The sequence below is a fragment of the Dendrobium catenatum genome, unplaced genomic scaffold (assembly GCF_001605985.2).
Source record: "Dendrobium catenatum unplaced genomic scaffold, ASM160598v2 fragScaff_scaffold_989, whole genome shotgun sequence".
Classification (NCBI taxonomy): domain Eukaryota; kingdom Viridiplantae; phylum Streptophyta; class Magnoliopsida; order Asparagales; family Orchidaceae; genus Dendrobium; species Dendrobium catenatum.
In genome coordinates this window covers 1,410,066-1,420,473 of record NW_021319451.1, presented here as the reverse complement: position 1 = coordinate 1,420,473, position 10,408 = coordinate 1,410,066, and the positions used below count along the sequence as shown (strand labels likewise).

The following is a 10,408-nucleotide window of genomic DNA, read 5'->3' as shown; positions in this document are numbered from 1 at the left end:
TAGAATGAATAAACTTTAAAAAAAAAATGTGTATTTCTATCCTTAAACATATTCTATAGAATTTAATGTTCATCTTTTGAGATGATATGTTATTCTTTGAACTATGTTTGATTATGGAAATATTAATTTTTAAAACCCTATTTTGATATTGAATCCATTGTAGAATATTATGTCGGCCTCTCGAGACCGTACTTTATTCTCAATGCAGTATTCGATTACAAAATAGGAGAAAATCAAAATCTGCGTGGTGACATAAATTTTCCCACCAAGGTTTTTCTGGCAACTCCGCTGGGGATTATGTTGATGCTTCTCTTCAACCCTCATATAAAACAAGAATTAGTGGAGTTTTTTGAGACAACAAGGGAGTATTCCTATTAGGGTTTGGCAAGAAATGTCTTCATTGGGATATATCACATTTGGAACTCTTTTCTATTCAAGGTATTGGAGAAGTTATGAAAGATTTGATGCATGATTTCGAGGGAATCAACATTGAAGGGGACAGCTACAATATCATCAGATTTTTCGATGATATGACAAACAAAGAAGGAAAAAATTGGTAGAATTCTCTTTTTTAAATAGTTTCAATATTAAACAGTCAGTGAGGAGAACTATTCTGGTTTTGACGAAGTGAGGAGAGAGAAGGTCCACAAAAAGAGGAAGGTTTTTGAAGAATTATTCGGGTGCCAACATTGCAAATGGAAGAAGGTGGTCGGTCATCCTTGGATGACCGGAACACCTCAAACATATTATCTACCGCGATTCCAACTCCATTGGATTCAAAAGATAGATTTTCATTCAATCACAGCATTTATTGCAATTTTATGAACTCTTCTCTGATTATCAGAGAGGGATGTTTGGTATCATTGAAGAAGAAGATAGTTCCAGAGACATGAAAAGGTAAAGAAATTATTTCTGACTTCAACAAGAAGTCATTCTCAAGTAGGTTGGTTTTTCTCCCTAAACCTAATGATATGGAAGCTTCTTCTTCGGGTTACAAAGATAATTATCCTTTGATGAATGATGTTGGTGGTGGTAATTCTTCATCTGGAATGGATAGTTCTAACGTGTGGATTAAAAAACCACATATTAAAATTATTTTTAATGGAGTTGTTGATGGAAATGAGGATGGTAATGTTGTCTAACTTGATATGGAAAATGAAAAAGACAATGTTCAACTTTTGAGAAATTCATTGGTGGTAAAAATTTTGTGTAAGAACTTGCCTCTTTCAATATGCTCTTTTGAATTAAGGAAGTAATGGACTAAATTTGGAGGGTTTCATTTAACCTCTCTTGGTTTGGATTGGCTTTTGTGTTCTTTTCAATCCTTTGAAACAATGGAAGAGGTTCTTAATGGAGGACCTTGGTATTTTGGGGGATTTGTCATTGGTTTAGATAGATGGTCTTGTAACTTCTCCCATATCTCCATGGATGGGATTTCTTCTCCCATTTGGATTCATCAACCTCATCTTCTTCGACATTGCTGAGATGAAACCAATATTACTAGAAACGTTTCTAGATTTGGAACTCCTTTATTATTAAATGGCAACATGTTTAGATGGGGAAGAAAGGAATTTGCTAGAGCTTGTGTTCATATTAAAATAAATTCCAAGCTTCCTTGTGGCATTTGGGTTGAAGGTCCTAATGGGAGATTTTTTCAAAGGTTTAATATAAGAACATTTCATCTATTTGTTTCAAATGTGGAAGGATTGGTCATAAAGATTCTATAGGTCCAAATGTACCTAATTCACTGAATTTGGTTGATAATGAAGTTGCTAAAGGTTCTTTTCAAGTTGATAATAACACTCATGGGACTTGGATGCATGTAAAGTTTAAAAATAGAAGAAGGAAAAAAACTTTATTTGATGTGAAGAAAGCTGATTTTCTCTCTAAGAGTAATCATGTTAACATAAATTCAGGTGGGAATCCTGAAGTAATTAAGGAAAGTGTTGCTCATATTGTATCTAATAAAATTACTCCGGATCTTGAAGATTCCAATAAATACAATGTTCTATCTCATGAAGAAAATGATATTATGGTAGTTGAATAAGATTTTGTTAACAATGCTAATGTGGAGAAAATTTTAATTGAAGAATCTATATGAAATTTAGTAAATTCTAGATAATCCGATGGATTGTTCTAATGAATTGATTGCTGATCAGTTTATTCATAATCTTGTTCCTAATTCAGAACTTGCAGCATGTATCCTAGATGGAGTTAACAAATTTGGAAATGCTAAATCGGCATTTGTGGCTGGTATAACAGAAATTCAAATTTCAGAAGTTGTACCTGCACGAATGCTGGATGGAGATAAGGAAGTTGTTAAAGATGAGTCGGCATCTGTTGCTAGGAAAATAGAAGTTCTTAATTCAAATTTTGAATTCAAAGTTGCTCAAATACATGATTGAAGAGGATGCTGTTAATGCTAGAATTTCTACTCCTGTTTCTGAACCGAATGGTGAGGATGTTGTTAACGCTAGAAATTCTTTTCCTGTTTTTGAACCCAATGGTAATGTCCGTTCATATTATAATGTAGAGTCTAGTGTAACTGAAGTTTATTTAGACGGTGCTGGAGAGTTTAACGGAAATATAGCAGCTATTGAAACTGAATTTGTTACTCCTACCTCTGAGGTAAATTTAAATTTTAAAAAGCCTATGTTAGCCAAAGGGATAACCTCTTTTATTTATTATTCTTCTAGTTCCAAGCACAAACTCTTCAAAGAACTGCAAACATTAGGACCGGTGGACGATTATCCTCGTAAAAGAAAGGCATATCTCAGTTCTAAAATAAAGAAGAGGGGTTTCTCCCCTTTCATTCTTTAAATGATTTCTCATTCTTACAATGGTACCAACATCACGGAACTTCTCGAGAGATACTTGATGATGCAAATTAGGATCAAACAGTATCTCAGATTACTTGCTCTGGATCAAGGTTTTGGCTTTTGGAAGTGGCACCTAAGGAATCACTTAGATGTTTTCTTAGGAGTTTTTTGTTTATTGGTGAATACTTGTAATTTCTTTCTTAAGTTTTTTAGTTTAGATTGCTTTTTTTTAGCATCTTATTTGTTTTCTAAACTTATTCTAATTGATTAACAAATCAAGATTAGGTCATATTTTTAACCGGTTGGGAACTCTTGGATACTAATCAACCTAATAGGTTTTTTTATTTTTAGTATCCCCTCCACCCCAAGGGTTTTAAAATAGGAAATAGTGTAGTGGGTCTCATTTCAATTAGGGTAAGTTTAGTTTAACAAATAGGCTTTCAATAAGGTTTCTTTCCCTGTTGGATCAAGAAACCATTAGTTTTTTCTTTGGTTCTAGTTTGTACTAGGTTGTTATTTCTTTCCTTTATTAACGCAATTTTGCATTTCTTAAAAAAAAAAAGTTTCAATAATGTCATTTTTAATTGTATAGATAGGGAAAATAATAAGTTTGCTGATTTATTTTCTAACTATGCTATCTTTAGCTCTTTCATTTAGGAAGACATCTCTTTGGATAAGATTCCTCCTTGTTTTGTTAAAATTTTAAAGGAGGAATCAGATGCTTCTCCTGGGTAGTTTGTAATCCCTTTTATTGTCTTTTTTAATATAGCTTCCTACTTCTCTAAATAAAAAAAAGAACTAACATTGTGATGTATGAACAATTCAAAATTAAATGTGTTTGCCTGGTATGAGATGGTACAAACCTTATTTCATATATTATCAGTAATTTTTATGAACTAATATTATAAAATATTAATGGTTAACACAAATCATGTTTTTTTTTTTTTTTTTAAGAAAATGCAAAAAAATTTCATTAAAAAAATGCAAAAAATTTCATTAAATAATGAGATGGAAAAACAAACTACAAACTAAAAACATTGGATTCCTCCATTAAAAAGATATAAAAAAAGGAAGAACCTTATTCACACTAATTTCATCCCAAATAAAAGAGCTAATAAGAGCATAGTTAGCATGTAAGTCTGCTAACTTATTATAGCTTCTATTTATACAATTAAAGATTACATGATTAAATTCTTTGATAGAATGAAGAGCTTCCAACTTTGGATTACCACTTAATTTTGCCTCTTGAAGAAATTGATAATATTAGCATTGTCCCATGCTATGAAAATACCCTTATATTTATACATCCAATCTTTCACCACCTCCTTGAAAGAATGAGTAGAAAAATGATCCAATGAAGAAATAACCTAATGAATACAAGACTTACCAAAAGCCAAAAAAAAAAACCATTCTTTGTGATCATGAAATACCCCTCCACTACATCCTTATAAGATGGATTTAATGCTGCATCAACATAAACCTGGATTCAATCAGATGGAGAAGGATGCCAATACAGATTAGACAGCCTAGATGACTGGTTAGCACACATATACCCGAGTTTCTACTAGCACCAAAAGCAGAGATAGAAGCATAGCTCACAAAATTAGAAACAAAGGCCAATGAGTTATCCTCATTCCCTTTTAGAATCAAAATGTTTCTTGATTTCCCTAAAAGGAACACCACATTGCAATACAAATTTACCAAAAATGAATTCTATTTGGGGAACTAATTACAACATTCAACAAGTGATTTAAAGGCTAAAATAACAAGCCCCCACCTATTAATGTGTTGTAAAACATCCAGCAGTTTTTTACACATAACTACAACATACTCATTATATTAGTCTTCATTATAACTCCTAGGAGATCCATTTTCCCTTTACAATCTCCTATAAGATAAAAATTATATGTAGGAAGAGCATTGTTATAAATTCTCCACCAGAATACCTCCACACGTGGGTTCAAATTGATCTTTCTAATCTAATTGTAGAATTGAATTGGAGTAGTTTGCTAAACGGAAGCTTCAAATGCAAGGGCAGAAATAAACATTCCAAATATTTGCCAAAGTAATTCGATCCTATCTTTTTCCATTTCAAAATGTATTTGGATTTGACCTATAAGATTAGCAAGTTTGACCCCCATTTACTTACTGATTTCTGCCACATTCCAGTAGCCATCTACTATGAATTTATCCACTATGAAGTTACTGAGGTCATGAGTAACAAAAGGTTGCCATCTACTTAAGCTTTTGTCCATCACCAAGGTGTCATTTAATACTTCTATTGACATTTAATTTTAATTGATTCATCTAATTATTGGTTTTAAAGATTTACCTCAATCAGAGTTGATTTTCCAAGTTGTAGAACCACCCTTCTTCACCAAGTCATCCATAAACAGGCCTCCATGTTTTGGATAAAACACCTTATGTAGCAATGAGTCTTCCTCTTGAACATACTTCAAAGCAATCTTAATTCTCAAAGATCCAACTTTATTAGAACAAATGTAGAGCTCTACCTCTCAATTTTAAAGGCAAACACATTACATTCGAATTCACAAAGCGAATTCCATGTCTTCCATTCACTTTATTCCAAATGAAATTTCTACAAAGTTTATCAACTTCATCAAGAACACCATTGGGAATCAACGAATTGGTGCAGTGGAATGTTCTGTAAGAGAGCAGAATAGTTTTAACAAGCATGATTTTACCAACGAAAGAAATCATCTTTCCTCCCCAAATGTTAATCATCTTTAATGTATTATTAACAATAAAATGGTAATCATCTCCTACTAGACTTCTAAGAGCAAATTTTTCCCCAATCTAAGACAACTCTTTAACAGTTTTGAACCCCATAATCATAGAGATAGCTTTTTTATTCCTTCTATCTATTGATTTACCAAAGAGCAAGTAGGATTTATCGATATTTATTTTTTGCCCAGTCCATCCAAAGAATTTATCCAAAATTGCCTTAATCTCCATAACTATCTTTAATTTGGCTTCAAAAAATATAATTACAACATCTACATACAACAAGTGGGAAATCCTTGGCCCATTTGAACTCACATAAATTCCAATAGAATCTCCTTTTTACCTAAAGGCATTAGGTAAAAGTTGGGAACAAAGAATAAATAGATATAGAGATAAGGGGAAACCTTGATGGATGCCACTTCTAGTATTAATCCAACTGGAGGTATTGCCAATAATCAAAATAGAGAATCTTGGTCTTTGGACACACTAAAAAATAAGCTTAGAGAACTTCGATGGGAATCTAAAATAATCCAAGTCTTTCACTAGAGTTGGCCACCCCATTGAGTCATAAGCCTGCTCCATATCAATTTTGAGAGAAATAAAACCTTTGGAGGACTTAGAGTACCTGAATTAATGAATAATCTCTTGTGCTACCAACACATGATCTGATAAGGATCCACCTTTCAAAAAAGCCACTTGCTTTTCAGGTATCAATCTAGGAGTAATTGAAGACATCCTGTTCATATGGACCTTCGCTGCAACCTTATAAACTGTGTTGAACAGACTAATGGGCATAAAATTCGATGGAGCCAACGAGTTGCTCACCATAGGAATTAGAAGAATAAGAGCCTCTTTCCACTTTGAATTCATATATGCCGTCTCAAAGAAATGATTAACAGCATTCCAAAAGTCCCAATAGGCTTTAATAATAGAGTAGGTAATACCATTACTACCTGTAGCAGTGTAATTACCACTTCGCTTGATCACAACATCCACTTCTTCAATAGAAAATTCTTTTTTCAACAAATTTCTATCATCTTCATCTAAAATCTTCCATAGGTGTGGCCAACATTCAAGAAGACAATTTCTATCTTTCCATTTATCTTTGAAAACCGAACCAAGACCTCTTCAATTTGATGTAGATCTTCCACCATGTCTCCATTCTCATCTTTAATTTTGACAATGTAATTAGAATTTCTTCTTGCCAAAGCAAATTATTGGAAAAATTTTGAATTGTAATCACCCTCCACCATCCACTTGACTTTGGCCCTTTTGTCTCCATCATGCATCTAACCGTGCTAGAGTTGAATTGGGTTCCCCCACTTTTACTGTAAGAACCCAACTATCTTCCTCCGAAAGCTCGCTATCATTAGCTAGTTTGGTTTTTAGCTCCTCAATTTCCTTCAGCAAGGACTCCTTCCATTGAAATAAACTTATATGTTTAGCTTTGCTCTAGTAAAATAATGCCTTCAAGTATTTTTTCATCTTGGAATTTAGTATTTTAGGCAAGCTAGCTGCAATTTTTCTCAATCAAACCCCTCTCACCACCACAGCTGAAGCCTTATTGAAGCCAAACTATCTTCAAATATGAATACTCTTTTAAGCAAAGGTTAGAATTCAAGTAGATTTAAAATGATATGATAGTGGTATGAAGAAACACGAGCTAGATGCCTAACTACCATTCGATGTGAAGTGTTTAGTGTAGCAGAATTCAAAATGCATTTATCCAATCTTTCAAGGATCTGAACTGCCCCAGATTTGTTATTACACCAAGTGAATTTTGTTCCAATGTACCCAACCTCATGAGAATCATTCCAAGACAAAAAGGTTATCATTTCCTTAGGTCTTAGAGAAAAGGTAAATCTTTTCCCTCCCCTCTTGTCTTCCTTGGACAGTATATAATTAAAATCTCCCCTTATTACCATAGGAAAATCCTTGGAGGAGTAGAAATCAAGCTTCTCCCAAAGTCTCCTCCTTTTATAGACGTCCTTATTTCCATATATTGAAGCAATTATTCACCTCCCTTTATTATGAACCTCCAAATCACCAATAACAAATTGCGGGAAGGATTCCAAAACTTGAAAAATAGCAATGCTAGACTTTCATATCAATAGAATGCCCCCATATAACCCTTCTGAAGAAACTTGGAAAAATTCCCAATCGGAACCAAATTACAAATCTACAACCCTCCTTTCAATATTTGACATTTTTTTTTCCAACAAACCAAGAAAAAATACACCATGAACCTTCACAACCTGTTTCAAATATAGAGAAGCTTTGTTCTTTCTAGATCCTCTACATTTCCAAAATGCTATGGATGACATTATTGGATATTAGGGGATGAAATCCCCATTTTATCTTTATTCTCACCATCCACTCTCCTACTCCTAGGAGCAAATTAATAGGTCCCAAACCTTTAAGTTGCTTGGAGCCACTTTCCTTAACTTTAGAAGAACCATCTTCCTTGCATCCCAAATCTACATTTATTTCCTCCAAGTTATCTTCAATCTTCCTTCTTCCACTCTAATAGTACCATTCAAGCCACCCTATGAGGTAGCAACATTTTCCTTTGGGATAATAATCTCCTTCCTCAACCAACCCATCTAAAACATTGAATTTATTTTCATTAACAGAAGTAACAGAGGTTTTGATTTCCATAACAACTTTGATGTTCGAATCCCTTGAATTATCTAGAACTTCCTGAGCCAATCTAGATCCAAGTTCATCACATTATTTTTACTCCCATAGCTTGAACAGTCTGCCATGCATATTGTGATAGAGAATCTTCATCTACTACATGGCCATGTTCCACCATGTAAGGAATTAGCCACACCGATTAGTTACACCAGCATTGCCTCCTAAAGAATTAGCTTCCAAAATGTTTGTATTCTTTCTCACTGAAGCCTCCACTGGATAGGGATTAATCCTCCTAAAAATAATATTTTTATTTCTTCTTTTCCCATATTTAACGTGCACCCATGGACAATAACCTCCTTTATCATCATTGGAGCCATCAACCATAGAATTACTTGTTGCTTTGGAACAATCTACCTCCATTGGCTTTAATGAACTTTCCACCTATTTTGAAACATTAGTAACCTCATTTTTATCATCCAAGCAATCCTTCTTAAAGTGATGAATCCTGCCACATTTGAAACATAAATTAGGAATTCTCTCATATTCAATCTTCTAAAAGAATTTTCTAGAGCTTCTCTCCACCCAAACTCCTAGAGGCAATTGAGCATCAAACTTAATGCGAAAACAAATCCTCCCAAACTCTCTTCTTCCCCACTGAAAAATGTTTCCATCAATCAAATATGGTTTTCTGACCATAGATGCAATTCTGCAAATATTTATTTCATCCCAACACTATAAGGGTAGGGTAGGCATCCTAATCCAAATAGGATCAGTCAAGCCCTTTAAGGAGGTCGAGAAAAGGTTGGCGACCATCTATCAATTCCAATGATCTACCCATTAATGAACCATGGTCCATTTGAGAGGATAGATTCTAACAGAAATTGCACATAAAACAAATAAAGAACCCAATATATACCCAACATTTTGAGATGGAATTTACCATAAGGAGCCCATTGTCTTCTAAGCCCAGAACTGATAACTGGAAAAGGAACATTTCCACCAAAAAACTTGATCACTAATGATTTTTTCAAGTTTTCTAGAATTATCCAATTCATTTTGTATTTAAAGTTTAATAGATGTACCATCTTCTGACAAGCAGTCTCCAAAATCCAGATTAAGGAGCTTTATATTTTCTTTCCTACACCAAGCATTCTGTTGAGCACTAGTAGTCAGTCTTGGAAGATCAAAAACAAGACCTTGAAGATGACCACATAATTTTCCTGAATTAAAATCTCAGACTTTAACCATATATGAATGAATTACTTCCATCAGATTGTATGCAATGCCAATCTCTGCAACACTTCTTTGAATAAATTTTCACTTAATGACTTGATTGTCTTTTAATCTAAATCCTCCCTGCTCAATAAACTCAAAATTCAACTCTTAGTGACTCCACTCACAGACAAATCATTACCCATATTATTTCTTACAGAGATTGACTTTGAAGAAGGAGAGACTCCCTCATTAACAAATGACTCACCTCATAATAATGAAAGTTTCCCAATTTGATTTTAATATTTGTATTATCTTCCATTACCACATTCCTAACCTTCACAATAACTTCAATATCATTTTTCTTTGATGATAAAAAAACTACTTCATTATTGATTAATGGCTTTCCCACCTTCACCATAGCTTTTGCCCCTTGAATGAATCCAATTTTCCCGTCTCCAAACACCGTTGGAGAAGACAAGAAAGTATGGGCTAGAGCATAAGAATTTCTTAATGATGATCGTCGAATGCCAATAGGACCACAGGCCATCAGAGGCCAATGACCCTCCACCAACATCAGAACAAACACAAAAACAGCAACATTACAAATTTGAAAAACCCGTAAATCCTTTCTAATTCTTGAGACCTTCTTTCTTTAGCTTCTCTCTCTAGCTTCTCTAGCATTGAATCAAACTTGGATATAATATTAACTATGAATATTGATAAACCCAATTTTGTACACTATCATTCATCTGTATGAACTAACTTCGTACAGTACAAACATTAAGCAAAAAAATTTTTTTGGGACAAACTGGAACACACCCGATTTTGTACACTTTTAGTTGTCTATACAAACTTACTTCATATAGTATGAATAGTATAAAAATAAAAGCCATGATTTGATTAACTACATTTTGGAGGAAAAATATGAAAAATTGTAGCATTGAATCAAACTTGAATATAATATTAACTATGAATATTGATGATCCCAATTT

General features: G+C 33.5%; 1 protein-coding gene across 1 annotated transcript; it reads right to left on the bottom strand.

Annotated features, from left to right (window-relative positions):
• Positions 1-6,194: 6,194 nt before the first annotated feature.
• Positions 6,195-9,963, bottom strand: LOC110112152. The gene is made up of 2 exons (XM_020844259.1): positions 9,682-9,963; positions 6,195-6,614 (listed from the first exon to the last, which is right to left on the bottom strand). Exons 1-2 carry the CDS (start codon positions 9,961-9,963, stop codon positions 6,195-6,197), a joined length of 702 nt encoding a protein of 233 aa, XP_020699918.1.
• Between the last annotated feature and the right edge of the window lie 445 nt (positions 9,964-10,408).

Coding starts and splice junctions, on each gene's coding strand:
- LOC110112152 (XM_020844259.1), bottom strand. CDS start 9,963: ATGGCCTGTGGTCCTATTGGCATTCGACGATCATCATTAAGAAATTCT. Junction 6,615..9,681: donor GAAACTTTCATTATTATGAG/GTGAGTCATTTG, acceptor CACCTATGGAAG/ATTTTAGATGAAGATGATAG.